Here is an 18,297-nt window from a genome sequence, read left to right on the forward strand (position 1 = left end):
CAAAAAATGAGAGTTAAGGTCCATGCCAACTGAAGACAGCTATGTCGGTTGAGCACCAAGGTTTGAGTCGATCCTTGTTGCAAACACATACACTAACATAAACAAAGAAGGCTGCAGTCAATAACCCCATCCTTCCATTCTGAAGGTAAGTCAGTATAGACTGCACCAAGATGAAAGACAATAGCAAATAGCAAAAGCACAGCAAGTCATTTCACATCCCCATAGTGCACTGTGGGCCTCATCCCTTTTCTGATTGTCAGCGCTCTGAACACATGGCTTTAAAAGTTGCATCTACTCCCATGTCAGCTGTCGCCTTGGTCATCCTTGACACTTTTTTTCTTTTCTTTCGGTTTTCTAAGTAGTTCTAAAGTGCTGGCATCATGTTTGAGGACACAGACATACACATACAAACTTTCCATTGCATTTCTTTTCTTAGTCTCTGAAGATTTAAATGCACACCCGAGTGGGTAGTTAGTCTATGCACGTCATTCTTAATCAGTACTTTGCTGTTGATTATGCAAGAGATTACATTTTATGCAGACATTCAATGAAGGTCAGGGTCTATGATTTAAAAAATACAGCCCAGTTGACTGCAAGACAACCCAAGTCTTCGCTTGCAAACAGTAAAAACAGTTATTCAGCATAAAATACAGGGTGCATAAAGATCAGAGGTTTCATTGGGTTAGGGTGAACATCGGAATGGCATGCATTTTATGATAGAAGTGTAATTTTTGCATATCAGTGTATAATTTTCAGGGTTAACCTTTCAGCAGAGCAAAACAAAAGAATTACAGTGCCTATTATTTTTACAGTAAAAGAGGAAACAAAAGAAAAAAATGTTTTTTCTTAAAAAAAAAAAAAAAAAAAAAGAATAATGAAACAATGGTTTCTTCACAGCCAACAACCCCTTTTGCAGTAAACATGACACTGGTTTCCATCAAACAAGCCCGTAAAAATCATACACATTACTTATCTTTTTTTCCTAATAAGCGCCTCCATTGGAGCCCATTCTCTCAAAAGTTAGCCATGACACTCTCTGAGAATTTCTCATTTTAAAGTGCAACATCAGTTGGTTACTCTGCACAATATGGAAAAATAAGACCCCAAGAAGCGAGAAGGTTAATTTTAAATAATGAAGATGATGAACGAAGGTAAAGTTTTCAGAGGAAGACACATTTGAGCAGATGTACAAATCTTACTTGGATTAATAAATCTGATTGTATTTACATTTCTTGATAGGTTGCCCTGTCTTGCTCAGCATGCAAGGGTGTCCAATAAGGAACCAATTATATATTTTAAATAAAAGCTTAAATAAACACAGTGACTGTAGTAAAGGAAGTATATATTTTTTTATACATTCAAAGATGACACAAAAGAAAATAAGACAACTAAAATGTATCAAATAGTTGTTAGAGTCATAATTTTAAAGTGTGGAGTAACATTTTCAGTAAGAGAAAAGTCTAATCTATACAACCTCCTTGCTTTTGTTTGTTTCTAAACATTATTATGGCACAAACCTACATTCACAGTCTAAGGCACTGCTCCACCCCCCTTTCATCAATGCAATGGAGTATATCGCATTTTCCTAGGCCCTTATAGTTACTGCACTCTTTATTAGAGCGATACTTAAAACTCTATTAGAATTAATGGGGGATAAAAACATTCGGTTTGAAGATGCTTTAGTGAAAGCGGAGATTTAATATGTATTCAATGCACTGTGTCTCTAAATTCAATGTAGTTTAAGGGATAAGTGTGGCTTGCTTTTACAGTTGAAACATTTTTAAATGTAAATTTAATTATTTATCTAATAAACTTTGGAGTTAAATTTCCTGACTAAACTGGAGGGGATTTAGATTGTAAACCCAAAGAAATTCTTTATGTGTTTTTATTTGTTACCTCAATTGAGCAACCAATAAATTATACAAAAAATATTGAGTGATTTTACAATTAGAAAAGCACATTATTGTTTTGATCAATATGAAATCGTTCATAGGGGGATAAAATCATGTGGAGTACCTGAAACAAACCTCAGTTTTGCACTTATTAGGCAACTGCTGCCTGTGCTTCACCCCACTGGAAGACCCGTTTGCATCATTTCAAAATGATAAGGTCAAAACATCACTGTTAATTAAGTTAATCTAAAGATCATTTTTCTGAAGAATTGCAATTTATGAGTAAAAAAAAAAAGAAAAATGGAACCACATGATAAACACAGATTCAATAATTTACTATATCATAAAAATAGACTGTGACCCTCACCAAAGCAATGCTACAATTTACATTCATCAATCATCTTGGCCATTCATAACCCTGGGTTATCAAGGGCTGACTACAGTTCATTCTGAAAGGAAAAAACAAACAAAGAAATAAAACTGTAAACGTATTAACATTAGCTATAGTGCAATCGTGACCCTTATTTTTTATGGATGGATTTTTTTTTTTTTTTTTTGCAGGGCCATCTAAAAACTCATCCAAGAAAAAGGAAAAGACAAAGAAAGTTTGGCCCAATCTCTAAAGTGTTACATCACTGAAATATTACATAAGATGTCAAACTAAGGGTATTTCTTTTAAACATCCTAACCTCACTTGTGTCATCAGCTTAATATTTGTTTAATAATAACATTTTTAGAATAGTTATGGCAAAAAATCTATGGTCTGCTCTTTTGATTCAATGTGCTCTGACTGTTGACTGAGACCACAGCAAGCTAAGAACAAGAAGCAACACTTAACAGTGGATCTTTTTAAATCAATGCATGAAAGGAAAAAAAAAAAAGAAAGGCTCTTTGGACTGGGTTCTATGCATGGCAATGGCAAAGGGCATGAAATCAGACATCAAAAACAGAAAACAGGCATGACGAATGCATGGCCTCAGTCCCCCTCCCCTCCAACAAAATACAGAAAATAATCATCAATAGAGAACTGTTGTTTCTATCTGAGCCCACAGATTGTCTGATTGGGTAAGCGATCATGGTAATGTGGTGGCTATTTGCAGTCTTTTGCAGAGGCCCTCTTCCCCACCCTCTGTCTCTCTTGAGTACAAATGCAGTAAACAAACCTAATTTGCTCTTAAAAGTTTCTTAAATAATTTACCCTCCAAATCCCTTCCTCATAGGAGAGGAGGAAAACAACACAAAAGGAAAATGGGAACAGGACAAACTTTGTACACATCACACCAACACATTAAGGTGGAACAGTACTCTTCTCTTTTCTCAGTGTAGTGCACTCCCTATATCCACTCTTCTCCATTTAAGCGAAAAATACACTCTTCAGAAGTACTCCAAATAAAATAAAAATACAAACAATAAATTCAGACTTTCTCTGTCTGGGTCAGAAAACGGTCTAAGCAGAGTAAAGTCGAGATCATTTGTGGCATTTGGTAGTCTGTTTCCAGAAATAAATTGGAAAAAAGTGCTTCCGATTTATGATGGCATAGCTCCAGGCAATAGTAGCTGCTATCTTATTTCAATGCAGAGCTATGGCTTTGCTGTTCACTTCAGCAATTCTTCCCATTCATTGTTTGGATGAATGCATGCAAGGCTTGACATTATCTTATGTTATGGTTCACGTCTCTGCATCTCCAAAAATTCTGTAATTTTTGGAGTTAAAAAGCAATGCAACATATTCTTTTTGACAGAGTGCCACTTGATTACATCAGCACGGACATTTAAGGCGAAAATTACAGAAATGTAACAGTGTATGTGTTTGTTTGCACATACATATGTGTGGGCTGGGATGTGGAGTCTGGAGCAGACACAGGCATCACATTGACAGCATAATCTGATATGTTACAGTCAGATATGCCCGAGAAAACAGAAAATATATGCCACAGATTTGTTGGATTCTGAAGAGGGAAATAGCATTTGCAGGGAAAAAAATGTCTTGATCTTTTCCACATTTTAAGTTGGTCTAACTGTTTATGTTTTTAATGGGAATTTATAACAGATCAGCACACAGTCACACATGATCGTATTGTGGAAGAAATAAGATGCATGATTTAAAAAAAAATGTTTTAACAAAAAATCTGTGGCATGTGCCTTTAGATCAGGAAGGGCCTCATTGGTAAACAAAGACCCCCTATGTGCTGATTTCATCTCAGTGGAGGTTCAGCTGTTCTTTGTATGAATAAAAGGTGCTTGCATCAAAACATAACCTTTTGGCTGACACACAGCATTCCTCTTTTTGCTAAAGAAAACAACTTTTCATGTTAACATGAGTACACTATCCACACATGGTGGGGGCAGCATTGTGCTGTGGAGATGAATGTGTCCATTGGAGAACAAGGAGCCCACTGAGATGACACCACTGCACAAAACTGAAATCTAATTAAGAAACATTTTCTTAAAATAAGTACTTTTTTTCTGAAATGAGCAGGTAGGTGTGACACTTTACCAGTAGAATGGGACAATTTATATTTAAAATAAGAAAAAAGTGCATAATACCCAATTATCTTATTTTATGGGTGTAAACACTCATTCTATTTGCAGATCATCTTATTTACCTAATAAAATTAAGGGTAAATACACTTTAAAAGAAATTTGTACTCCTTTTAGATTGTTTTTGCAATGGAGATAAAAAAAAAAAAATCATGTATCCCTTTCTTTCCAATTCACATTTATGTGCTCTGTTTTGCTGGTCTGTCACATCATTTCCAAATAAGCTAAGTTTGTAGTTAATGTAACAAAATGCGGACAGGTTCAGAGGATGATGCTGGAAAAAGCAATGTAAGTTAAAAGACAGGAGATGATTTCTTACTTTCTAAATGGTGCTTTCACAGTTCCTGCCTTTAATTGTAATACTGATAATGTTCTCACATATCCCTGAATGGTAATGCGATGTACTGTAAAGAGGTCTTAAAGTTCTCCCAAGTCTTTTTATGAAATAAAATTACATTGCAAACTATAAACTGCGGCAGATAGCTGTTGGTGGTGTAGCGCTGATATGATGAATGATTACAGCCATCTCTTTGACCTTTAATAAGGCTGCAGAAGCCGGAGTACCGAATACATACTTGGATCTGAGAAAGTTTCTGTTCTGTATTAACTAATGCCATGCCTGTGTATGCTTTTACTATGTGTGGGTTAATTTCACTACACATTTTTATTTGTCAATACACAAGCGCACACGAGCGCATGCATGTGTGACCGACTGTTCTGCTGATAAAAGTTGTGAATTCAGCTTTTGTGTATGGCAAACAGAATATCTCAGTTAAGGAAGCACAGAGGAGCAGAAAGAGTGATGGATGACACGGTGAGAAGAAGATGTGAGTGTTAAACACATTTCACAACATGAGAATGACATTCACTGTCCGTTCAACCTCAGATTTTGTCCAAAACTTTCCACCCCCTGCTCAGGGGGCGTGTCTCCTGATCCGACCACTGACACCAAGACTGGTACCCCCAGTGATCGATCGGCTCCCTCTGATCCAGCTTCATCGTCATCCTCATCATGATCCTCCTGGACCGCTGCTTCACCTTCTCCTTCTGCTTCTGCTCCAGCCGCACCTGAACTCGGGCTGCCTGCATGAGTCCTGATAGGGTCCTTGCGATCTGGATACAGCCTTTGCTCTAAGCTCTTCAAATCGTGCTCGAAGGTTAGAGGCACTCCTGACTGAGGAGCACCCAGAGCTAGGTTCAGACCAACAGCAGCAGCAGCACTCATTCCCATGCCTGCGCGGTACACTTCCATGCCGTCAGGCAGCATGGACTTGATCTTGGGGAGCCATCTCTTGCGAACCCGCCGTGCATTCGTGCACATGTCAGCAGCGATCACATTCATTTCACTCTCCTTGAAATTAGGATTAAAGTTTTGACAGTAGACTGTAAAAGAGGAGACAACAGCAATGCCCACTTAGTCAAGCAGCACCCTTTAACATGACATGCATCTGATAATTTGCTCAATAAACCTACGTTTCACAGCATTGAGGACCCTGCTGTCCAGGGGCTTTCTGCTTGGGTCACTCGTAGAAGAACGGATGCCGGTCCCACAGCTATTTGCAAGAGTATTTCTACAGGAATATGCAGTAAATACCAGAGGGAAAAATCAGTAACAAACATACAATAAATCACATTGAAATACGCAGAAACACACACAACTAGTTTCATTGCACAACATACAACAGATAGAGTGTGAAAGTTGATTATTTGGCAACAGCAGCAGAGCTGGAACCAAGCACACATCTAAGAGAGAAACAATAACTGCCGACTTGCACTGTGCTTTAAACTCACCTGTCAAAGAAAGTGGCTAAGAGGCGGCGAAGCAACACTTTGTGTTTGATACCGGCGCACAGATGGCAGTTCATAAGCTGGCCTCGTGTCATGAACACCTGGGTTCCTGAGGTGCATGAACAGAAAAGAATTTCCTGAGAACAATGCCTTGCAGAATGAGCTTTTTAGGGTATTTTTTCTTCTTCTACCAACTTAACTGTTAGACACTGTTACATTCGATTTATTTAAAAGAGTGAAATTATTAACAAGTCCAGCTTAAATAAGAAACAAGAAAAGGAGAGGAAAATCCTTTGGTTTACGTTCTACAATTAATCCTCAATATAACAGTTAAGTTAAGGTTGCAAATGGAGTCCCATCTTTTAGAAATATTTCTCAACACAAAAGGAAAATAACACAACATTGTGAAGGGGATCGAAAATCGTTCAAAATCTTCTTTTTTATTATCAGAAAAGTGCATCTCTATCAATTTCTCCCTCTTTTTTCCAATATTCTTCAATACAATCCAGACATCTGACCTTCAGAACCTTTTCTAATTATTCAAAAGAAATGCCTTGCAGCTGTATTTGAATACAAATTCATGACAAATTCAAAACCTTTCATTAGTAAAAAAAAAAAAAAAGAAAAAAAGAAAATCATGGGAAATATTGTTGGAGTGCATTACATACATTTCAAGTACCGTAGGGTGAAAACTTTTCTTCCAGACAGTATTGTAGACTACAAGACGTAATAAAACCTGTTCACTGACCCTCAGTTAATTTAAAATAAACTTCTTTAACGCACATAACCAAAAATTGTTAATTTTGTTCCAATCATCTGTGTCTCTCAGAATACAGCTAGTGAAGAATAATGGTTCAGGCCTTTTTGTTGAAGTCATTCCATGTCAAAGAAAAAAAGTCTGCTTTTTACCATGCTCCTGGTATACTGAGGGGTTCAGCCCATTTGAGAGTCATTGCTACTGATAGCTGAGAGCAATATCTAGCATTCAGGCCACATCATTCAGCTTTTGTATCATCATAACAGCAAGACAAAAAAAAAAATCTCTTTACATTCTCAGAGCTCTGCAAGGACCATTTGGCAAACTCCCTGCAGCAAGTCATATGCTTTTTACTTTAGTCTGACTTCTACTCGCTCACTCTTCCATAAAGTCCTGATTGATGATATCTGCAGAGATGGTTGTCCATCTGCCACACTCTTTAATCTCCACAAACGAACACTGCAAATCTATGATCCTTCCAGACAGGCAAAGTCCGTCGTTTAAATGAAATCCACCATCGCTAAAAATAATAAAATTAAAAAAATAAATCTGACTAATCTGATGTCTACCAAAAATCCTCACTTTGTTAGCCTCCCCGTGATGTTAGCAGTAAGAGTCTGACAGCTTTTTCTGTTGAAATGTTACTTAAAATAGTTTAACTTAAATGCTATATCTAATTCAGTCAAAACAAAGTAAAGAAAAAAAACAACAATGACCAAAGAACAGCATTATCAACATAGTGGGAGTAAACTTACATCTGGGTTTATACAATCAGTAAAAGGTAAATGAGGTGTAACAGTGTATCTGTGCATGCTAATATTTCCCAGAGGAAGGTATATTTGTATGCATACCAGCAACTAATTCCAGCTTCTCGCCAGGGTCACCCTCGGTGTAGAGCTTAGGGTGGCAGCGGTACCCTATCTGGCTTATGAGGCTTGCGGGGAGCGCCACCAGGTCTCTGCGGATGAGGACGCAGTTACGGTTCTCCAAAGCCAATGGCATCCCGGCCAACTCTGGCTTGTCTTGGACTAATGTCAAAAAGAGATAAAATCATTATGAGAAAAAAAAAAAAGAGAGACATCAACAGAAACTGTACGATTAGTGTAAGCACTAACATCATGATGGACTACAAGGCTTTATTATACCACAAACACATTTATTATAGACAAACACAGTGGTACATAATTGTGAAATGGAGTAGCCATGATATATAATTAAACATCACTAATCAAACATCAAGGAGAAAAAAAAAACCTACAAAGTAACTTAATATTCCTGAATTAATGTCCAAAACAATTAATGTCCTTCACAAGTTAATTCAAATATATAAACTTCTAATATAGTCTGCATATACAGCTGTTCTGTAAACATGACTGTATATTTAAACAGATGGCCAGTCACCAGAAGCAGCCAGAGGGCCATGGTAACTCTGGAGGAGAATCAGTCCACAGGACAGGATTAATTTGCAATCTAAATCTGGACCGTCTGCAAAACAATGTATGGGATCTAATGATTACACACAAAAAAATCACTTATTTTTTTCCTCTTTACATTTGTGTGATATTTTGGTTCCATGTGGAGATTCCTCTGTAGCCACTGTTCTTCAGCCTCTCAATGCACCTCTGAATAAAATGAATGACTCATTATCAGGCCTTTGTAAAACTTGATGAATTCTAAGGTGATGATTCAGACATTTAATATAAAGGTTTTCAAAAAGACAGGCATTTACAAGTTGCAGCAGACTGGCTCTTGACATTGGAGTTAAAGCCCCGGCCTATTGCATCAAATCTCCTCATTTTAGAAGTTTGAAGTTGGATATAACAAAAAATAAAAACTTTTAAAAAAAGTAGTAATACTTGGTAAATGGATTATCTATGTTGGAAAAAGCAAAAGTCACATTATTATGATCATCCTCTGTTCTCTCATTAAAAATAGAGGATTTGCAATTGAGCTTGTGGAGAAGCTTCGCTAATCGGATGCAAGTTTGTTTTGTTTCATAAATGTTTCAGAGCATTGCAGATTCATCCCAGATAGGTCATGATGCTGCGTGAGTAACCTGACTTTCAGAGCTCAGATCCACAAAACAGTTTCATTTCTTCACCCTTAAATGGTTTTCCCTAATCTCTGAGAGCAAAAATACACAAAATAGAGAGAACAGCACCAATATATGCATCATTTCCAACAAACATGTACAAAAGAAAAAAAAAAAAAAAGATTTCCTCTTGGTATTTGTGATACCATTGCCTACATGCACTAAGACACACACACAGGAGAGAGGTGCATACTCTAGCTCTCAAATATCCAACAGTGTCACCCTGTGGCGCTCTGACTGATTCCAGATAGAGTTGATTTCGTGAATTACTAAAACTCTAGGATCTGAACAAACCTGATATCAATCCTTTCAGTTTTGAATTGAAAAAAAGACTGTTGGGAAGACTTTGCCTCTGCTGTTTGTAAATATCACCCAGAACTGCTTCCTGTGCATGAATGCATATAAACACAACTATGTTGGATCATTGCATGGATAAAGACGTTTGCACCAGGAGAAATTATGCTTAAAAAAATCATTACAATATGAAGCAAAGACCAGCTGTTTGGGCTGCGATAAGGACTGTGTTATTGCACTCCGATCCCAACTCCATAAGGCCATCTTTAAAATGTGAGAACCCACACAAACTCTGGAGGCACAACATCCTGCCTCCTAAGATGTGCAGGATACATCATTTATGAAAGATTAAATAATGCAACTGGGGTAAAAATGAATGTGGATCTTTTATCTTCCCCTTCTTTTAAGCTCTACACATCTAAAGTTATTTTCTGTAAGTCATTATAAGGCGAGACTGTCGCATTTTGGATAGGTAACCATCAAGACAGTCGAGAAACAAATGTACTTTTATGGAACTATGTTATGGAGTTTTTACACAAAGAAATTGTCTGATTACCTGAAATGAGACAAAATTACATTGGAGCAATCCACCATTAGAAATTACATGAACCTGATTTGTTTGTGAATCTTGTGTACCTTATGCAAACAGCTCCTTCTGACAATACTCTTAGGGGTGAGAGTTGCAGGAAGAATATGTGGTTATTTTGAACATTAATGGCATGTTTAAGAATAAAATTAGAAGCATAAAAGGTGGAAGAAACTTATTAGAAGGAAAATTATTTTATTTTTTTAATTTATTGTATCTCAGCGTTTTGTTTAGGCAGATATTCCTGAACAAGGTCAAAGATTTTAAAAAGGATGAAGCTGAAACAATTCAAGAGTCCTATATTATTGCAGAACATTATGGGATAAAAACTGTTGGGATTTTTTTGTAAAGCTAATATAATGCATCCAATAAATCTACAGTTGCAATGCTAACTGGGTTCAATTGCAAATATATCCCTGATCCATATTTTGTCAGACTTAAAGGTATTTGTAGATTTTCAATTATGCAGAGTGCAACAGTTCTGTAACTGGGTTGTTTATGAATAAAAGCATTGTTGTATTTGATAAAAAATATTTCACTCTTTAGGCAATAAAAGGTTCCTTCTAGAAAATAGGAAAGTAGAAAACTACAGAAATTTTCTACAGAAAGTAGAAAATAGGTTTATTGTAACTTATGTTCTTGGAGAGAAAGAAAGTTTTATCTTTTATAACTGTACAAGTTGAACTTTGGAAATCAGTCACAAATTTCTAATCATTTTTTTTTTTTTTTTTGCTTATGGACATTACTTTCTAGCAACCAGAGTAAGATTAGACTAATACACAGCTCTACTCACTTCCATAGGGGTTAGCTGAGCGCCCATAGATGTGACTGTAGGTCTCCTCTGTGATCCCATCATATGGCTCTTCCTCAAACTCCTCGTCATCATTCTGGTAAGATGTGGGGCTGTCTGTGGTAGGAAGGCTTGACTCTCCTGGGCTGGACCTTTCTGCATTAGTTCCTCCACCTGCTCCATTCCCTGCTCCACCCCCTGTTGTTCCTTGTAGGTGGAAAGCAGGAATACCAGGAACTTGCCCTCCAGCTGCTGTGTAGAAGGCCCTAGCCAGACGACTCCCCAGCTCTGAGGTTGAAATCTTGTTTTGCGCTGAGGGTGTGGAAATTGGTGTTGGGTCACCTACTTCTATTTTAATTTTACGCTGCGGCAATAGAAGGGACGGCGTAGACCAGCTTTGGGTTCCCAAAACGCCAGCCACCGACAGGCTGATGCCGTTATTAAGTGGACTCTGAGGCTCTGATCCCGCTTCTTCTAGGGAGCCTGCTGTTTGTGAGTCACAGTGAGGTGAGTTTGCCTTGAACATTAGGTCCATGCCTCTTTCAACTATGTGCTGAATCTGGAGGTAGCCAGCTGTGTACATGACAACCAGCTGTTCGCTTGCTGCCATGGTTAGCTTCCCTGTGTAGCAGAATGTAAGGATCTGCTCAAAGCAAGCAGGTGTGACTGAGGAAGGCAGCTCAAACTGGGTCTTGGTTGAGCTGCTGAAAAGGTCACGAAAGTAGAGGCTGCTGGCTGCCAAAACGGCCCGATGGGCTTTAAAAGCTTGACCTAGTTTATACAGAAAGAGAGAAGTTTAAAAACATTTGTGGAAGATTTAGTAACTAAAAAAAAAGAAAGAATCTCCAACTTCTCACCTTTGACGAGTATGGATACGTCACAGTGATGTCCCAGCAGTCGCTGCTCATTGAGGGAGCCCAGAACCGTGGCTCCAAAATTCGGGATCTCCACATGGAGCAGCTGGGACATGTTGGCCGGAGGGGAAGAGGAAGATGGGCTTTCAGACTTTCACTCTTCCACCTAAAAAGACATCCGTAAAATCAAAACAAGCTAAACAAAAAACAAAAAAATGTTTGCTGGACATTTTTTTCTCTAAAAAATAAAAATAGAATGTTTAGAACAGGAATAGATTTGCTAGAGAGAGAGAGAGAGAAAGCCACTTCTGAGAGGAAGCAAAGACTGAACACTGAGATGAAATTAAGTGAGAAAATGAATACAGTTGAGGGAGAAGTGAGAGGAGTGTGAAAGATAGATGGATATGCGAAGACAGAGGGTGAAAGATTGAGACAGGAGAGGAGGAGGAGGAGCCAAGTCACTCCACAGGACAAAAAACATAAAAAATACAACGCCATGCCTACTGAAACCTCTTAAGGCTATGTTGTTTGACATGACTTTTAATTCCTGGAAACCTGAAGCTCATTCCACGTATCGCTTGTCATGCATGAACAGCAGTTATCCTGCAGCTTGGACTTTGATAGCCTTGACAATAACTTTTTTTTTTCCTCAGCAACAAAACCCACTGAGTACAGACAGATTTTTATGTCATAGTTCATAGATTCTCCTCCGTTTTGCTGATGCTACACCTTTGTCAGCATTCGCTCTCCTTACCTCTCAGATAGACAGATTCTTTATTTTCACATAAATTCGAGACACTTCCTTCTCCAGGAATTCTTGCACCTTCATTACTTCCATGAACCTTGTATCATTGTTTTCTTCTCTCCACCTACCCCCACACACATACATATAAGCAGTAGTTTCATTATTGAGCAATGCTGCAGAGCAGTTTCCAGGAATACAAACTGAAAAAATGTCACCGCCTCTTTAACACACAAACACACAAAGCCTCTCTCTCTCTCACTCTCTTGCTCACTCACTCTCTCCCACTTCATGAACTCCATACAGAAACGCATGCACTCTGGCTTACTTACATAAAAGTGTTCATGCATTCAGAGATACACAGGCACAGGCAATGTAGGCTGCATAAGGATATTAGTTTGTAACCTGGCACCTAAGCACTCACCTGGAGGAAACCAGCACATAACTTTTCCGCTACTAACACGCAGAAATATTGCTCACTGTTAGCCCAGATAGTTCTACGTCTTCTGTTTTAAGCACAGTCAGGAGCAGGACAGATGAGGAGTAGTTACAGACAGTAAGGAGAGCACTCTGTTTCCCCTCCGTCTGGCCGGCTCCCGCTTTCTCCTAAAGTGTCTCTCACAAAAAAGCTTCTCTGACTTTTCCTCTTCCTACCTCCTATCTTTACATCCTCCAAGACCCCATTCTCTCTGCTCACAGTATGCCTGAGCGCCGTCTGAATGCCTCCTTATCATCATCTCTCCCTGCTTTCTACTCTCCAAGGGCTGAATTCAACAAGTGCTGCTGTACAGAGGGAAGAGAGGAGCTAGAGAATATAGAGGAGATAGAGCGAGAGAGAAGAGCAGGGCGAATCAATGATGAAAGGAGTGGGAGGCTGGGTCGGTGAGTGTGTGTGCATGTGTCTGCGCGCGTGTGTCTGATCAATGCAGTATCTATACGTCGCAGGGAGTGGGAGGGAGAGAAAAACACAGGCTACAGTTACAGACAGAGACGGCGACTGGGCAGGGAGAAAGTCCGAGGGAGGGAGGGGAGAGTTGAGACAGAAAGTCATTTGAGGACAGTACGAGCAGGGAAAGACAATTAGATTGAAGCAACTTCTGCCACATGCCCCTCGACACAGATGTCTATATGGTATGACAGAGGAGAGGGAGGGGAATGACTCAGACAAAAGAGAAATGAGAGAAGCCTGCAGAGGTTGTAAGCGCTGTTAATTAATTAGACACGAAATAGTGAAACTTCTGAAATGCCGGTTTGACGCAAGTCTGGAGAGAATGCATCATTCCTTCGCAAAGCCAGGCATTACTAAACTGGAGGGCTTGAAAAGTTTGCAGAGAGGTGTTTTCCACTTACTGAGACAATAGCAGGGTCCACACACAAAAAAAGATTTTTACTTTTCAGCAAGTGTCGTGTATGTTCTCTGAATCATGCCAGGACATCTCTTGCCAAAACACCCACACACAACACCAGCAAAGCACTGTCTCCACACGAGCCCATTTTTTTCACATGAATTGATAAATTAAATGATTAATTTACACCTCCGCTTTGGTAGCTCTGCTTATTTAGGTGACATTTCTCTGCTTCTGTTGCTTTTTTTTGCCAGCACAGGAAAAAAAGCTCCTCCATAGATGTCGCTTGACGTGCATGAGAAGAGAGGAGACGGATGTTGCAGCCCATGACAGGACAACGGCTACAAGAAGCGGAGCAGCTACTAGAGAGGATGCGTACCACAAAAATATGTGTGGGAGGTGAAAAACAAAATGCAAAGATGCTGTGATGGATGAGTAAGAAATTAATTGTTGTATTTGTGTAGACACAGACTGATGAAAGTTTTCAAACCTTTATAAAACAATTTCGTATAATGCAACAATAAGTCTAGCTTTTATGGGATTTTAATGTGATAGACCAGAGAAGTAATGTATAATTTCTAAGTCAAAGGAATAGGACACATTTCCTGCCAATACCTTGTATAACCAGTGGTCTAAGCAGTGGTCTCATAGATAAAACATTGTGTAGGATCTATACTAAATGTCTATATTCCCAAAAGCCAGATATGGAGTAGGTGATTATTTTTTTCCTAAATAAAATAAGGTATCATGTTGGTAAGAGCTAATTGCCAGAAACCCCCAAGCAGTTAACACCTGTAATTGCACAGGGATTTCATGGTTCCCACACGTCAGTCTCTCAATGCTTGAGGCGTCCACATGGCCAAATTACATTGTTTTAGCTTCCATAGTCCACCAAACAGTGTCTACAGACAGAATATCTACACATTGCACCTACTGGTGTGTGTTTGCAAGCATAAACTTCTAGAAATGTCTTCTGATGAAGCCTATAAGTATAGATAGTAAACAGAGATAGTAAATCTCTTGATAATTACGGTCACTCTTTGATTGCACCAAGAGGCTATGCAAAAAGTTAGAATCTGAAGTGTTTTCTATTTCCTCATGAAGTGTGGTGTTGTAAGCCAGTGACTTCCTTACACATAAGGCAAGTTAAATTCAAGACTTTTTAATGCCATTAGAAATAAAAAGTTCAGTCCAACTTCACAACTTCTAAACAAAAAAAAAAGCTGGTTGAGACAAATTCACCAAAATTTTTATTTTAAACTCTGACACAAAATAACTCAGAATGCTTGAAAATTACACAGTAAAATGATTACCAATATAGAAATGTTAGACATCGTTGGAAAGCTTAGAGTCTCCACAATATAACCACCTAGTTCATTTTATGGACATAGTGAACACCAAAGCACAATTATAGCAGCATGTCAAAATGTAGCATGACAAAGCAGCCACAACAAGCAAGCATGTCTTTATTGCTGCTGTTCAAAAAAGAGTTTATTTTCGAGAATAAAAAAACTCAACTTTGAGTCATGTTTGAACTGATGCAGCTTGGGCTTGATGCAGCTTGGATGTTTTACTCACCCAATTTTAATGTATATATTCAGGAACTAGAAAGTGTTAGCTTTCAAATAACGTATCACACATGTAATTTGGGCTTACAGTTCCTCAGTTATTTGCTTTTCCATTTGGGTATGCAAAATAGGCGAATTTTCCCAGAGATGAAATGGATATTAAGAGGTTAAAATAAATCATTACTATCTGATATCTGGTCCTTCAAATTAAGAAAAAAAAAACACTTTCCATATAGGAAGAAAGCTAAAAAACACACAAATAACAGATATATTTTTAACAACTACTGAACTGAATTCACAAACTTTGTTCTGTTCCCTTCTCAAAGTCCACAATACTTCTGCTTTCATTGTAGGCCCTCCGTCTAACATCATCCAGAGAGTTAGTGCTATTGGCGCAATAAATACACCGTGCCTCATATACATTCCCTACTTTTAGCTATGTAGAAAACTCTTGGCTGGATAGCCAGAATTTTAAATCTACACTTCTACATGTTGACCAGATAAGAAGTTAGTGGTGCATAACCCCAACGTCTGGCCACAGCATCCTTTTTTATTGGTTCCACTATCGGGATTGAACTAATAATGGTTACAGTAAACTATTCGGGTAAAAGTAAAATAATTATTGTCAATTATTTTCATGATAGATATGGATTACAAAAATAAAATCCTATTCATGATATGGTAATAATTTTAATGCCTTCGATTTTTATTAAGGAATTCAATGCCTCCTAAGAGTTTTTAAGGATCTGTGGGAACCCTGTAGTGGTTTGTGCTGTACACGTCCCCCTGGAGCTGGCCAGAATATTTGGTACAAGGGAAAATCTATAGTGTAAAACAGCATCAATGTTGCGTCCCCGCATCACATTTTCCATGCTGAACCTACGTGTGTAAAGTATAACCGAAGCTTAATGCTGTACCCAGTTCAGCATATGGATCTAAGAACAATGCTTCGTGATCTAAATCCACATAATACCAAGTACTTATCATGGGCCAGGAAATCTAAGTGAACCCTTAGAACATGTTCTGTGTTAATTCTACTACTTTCCAAGGTCCTCCAGCCGTGAAAATGCATCCATAACATAGTATAACGCAGCAATGTCACAAGGGATAAATACCAGATGAGGTGTCTATTGTCAGAAATGAGTGGACAATGCAAAGGCGTGAACCGTCAGAGGTTTGCTTCAACAAGGTCCATTGGACACCTTGAAGGCCATTGTCTCTCTTATACCATGGTAATTTATGAAAAAATATATTAAATAAATCATTATGCATTGTCAAAGTAACAGAATCTGCCTACAGAACCTTTGCATAAGTCTCTTATAAGACTTCTGAACAGACACCCAACAAATAATCAGAATCAAGTATTCACAAAGAACATGGTATTTTTTAAATTTAAATATTTACAGTGACCAGTGTGATAACCTCATACCTTGTCATAATGTAAGTGTTAATTTGTGGTGCACATCACCCTGGTCATCACCAGCGAAAGGATGTGATGGTGAGGAAGCCTTTAAATATTGTGCAGAGTTTAAGATAGCTCATAGAGCTTTTTTTGTATACAGTAAAATATCCTCATGTATAGTTATAACTTACCAACACCAGCATATATATCGTACTGCTTCTGCTTATTTAAAAGTAGGTTACATTGCTCGCCCATGCAGCACTTTCAACTAACCTTGTGAGTCCTAGAGCACCCCCTATCCTGGGACTATATTGTCCCTTCAGGACTAACTAGGTCCACCCCAGGGTCTCCTCCCAGTGGAACATGACTGAAAAAAAGAAAGAAAAAACTGCCATAGGAAGGGACCCTGTAGGTATCCAGATAAGAAATAGCTAAATGCCTAAACTTTCTTTAAAAACAGAGGAGCAGTGGTTTTACACAAAGCTCTGTATAGATTACTGAGTTACTCAGCTAGTCTCTAGAGCCTAGCGTAGACCCCTAAAAAATAAATTCCTTTTATCCAGTTGTGTTTGGGATCTGATTTGTTCGGGAGCCATACCTCATGAACATAAGTGAGATTTTGTGGACTGACTCTTAAATCCTGAGCCTGCCTTTGTTACTTGGCAATCTCTCCCAACGATATGCTCAAGAACTGTCCCCATTAAGGAAGAGTCACAGCGCTTGTGTTCCAGTCTGCTAGCTTCGATGTGATTATTTTATTCTTCCTGTCACACTGGCTGCAGTGCATATACAAAAGCTCCCGCAAGGCATAAGGGGAGCAGAACCTGATGTCTGCATGAATATGCCGCATTTTCAACCTCTGTCCTGGTGTCCCAAAACCTAAAAAAATCTCCTATATTTGACTTGGTCAGATTATGAAAAGTCAAAAAATATCTAAACTCAACAACCGTTTATAAATATAAAAAAGCAGAGATCCATGCCGCGCTGGCTGCCAGTCAAAATACAAAGAAGCACCCCACTTCATGACCCACCTCCACACCATTTTCTTAAAATAGAACAGCTAAAAGATTTCAATAAAGATCGCATAAAAAAAAAAAAAAAAAAACGCAGTTACAACAAACTGTGAAACAGTTTACTACTGGTTGGGACTGGTTTTTCTAAAGTTTGCCAAGGATTTTTTTCCATCTTCAATTTGATAAAGGGGAAGCACGATAAGCTCTGAAATTGAAATGTTTTATTGATTGTCCAAGCCTTCACCACTTTCTATATACACACCGTTTTCAAACAAGGCTAACCTGGCAGGAATACCTTTAAATTTACAGATTTTACTTTGTATTTTTCTCTCTCTCTTCCCGTCATGACATTGCCACTGATTTGCTACGTAGATTTGATCAAAATAGACTAGGGTCAATCTTAGTAGGAGCTAGACTAGCGCAGTTGCAGAGGATCGTGTGTAGTCTGACAAGCCACATGCATTTTTAATGAGCTCTAAGTGCCACAACCTCATAGAATCCGATTTTCCATATGATTGGACACTAAAATGTGTCTGGTGTGTTCAGGCCTTCACTGCAGATTAGTAAATGCCCAATCAATCAATCCATCCATCCATCCATCCATCCATCCATCCATCCATCCATCCATCCAT

The 18,297-nt window shown here is 38.5% G+C and overlaps 1 protein-coding gene and 1 long non-coding RNA gene across 3 annotated transcripts in view; one reads left to right on the forward strand and one right to left on the reverse strand.

Annotated features, from left to right (window-relative positions):
* Window positions 1-1,352: 1,352 nt before the first annotated feature.
* LOC107095823 (nucleus accumbens-associated protein 2-like) lies at window positions 1,353-13,155 on the reverse strand. Of its 2 annotated transcripts, none has more exons than XM_015392170.1 (7): window positions 12,761-13,155; window positions 11,598-11,760; window positions 10,744-11,511; window positions 7,830-8,006; window positions 6,225-6,330; window positions 5,907-6,004; window positions 1,353-5,816 (listed from the first exon to the last, which is right to left on the reverse strand). In XM_015392170.1, exons 2-7 carry the CDS (start codon window positions 11,707-11,709, stop codon window positions 5,299-5,301), a joined length of 1,779 nt encoding a protein of 592 aa, XP_015247656.1. In that variant the 5' UTR covers window positions 11,710-11,760; window positions 12,761-13,155; the 3' UTR covers window positions 1,353-5,298. The 2 variants fall into 2 exon arrangements, with proteins under 2 accessions (XP_015247656.1, XP_015247648.1); XM_015392162.1 differs by lacking the exon at window positions 12,761-13,155 and adding an exon at window positions 12,349-12,683.
* Window positions 11,041-18,297, forward strand: part of LOC107095856 — a 16,940-nt gene continuing 9,683 nt past the window's right edge. The window contains exons 1-2 of the long non-coding RNA XR_001481761.1: window positions 11,041-11,247; window positions 13,937-14,117. This is a non-coding gene — a long non-coding RNA (uncharacterized LOC107095856). The remainder of the gene's footprint in view (window positions 11,248-13,936; window positions 14,118-18,297) is intronic.

This window comes from Cyprinodon variegatus, unplaced genomic scaffold (genome assembly GCF_000732505.1).
Source record: "Cyprinodon variegatus isolate N-32 unplaced genomic scaffold, C_variegatus-1.0 Scaffold23, whole genome shotgun sequence".
Taxonomy (NCBI): Eukaryota; Metazoa; Chordata; class Actinopteri; order Cyprinodontiformes; family Cyprinodontidae; genus Cyprinodon; species Cyprinodon variegatus.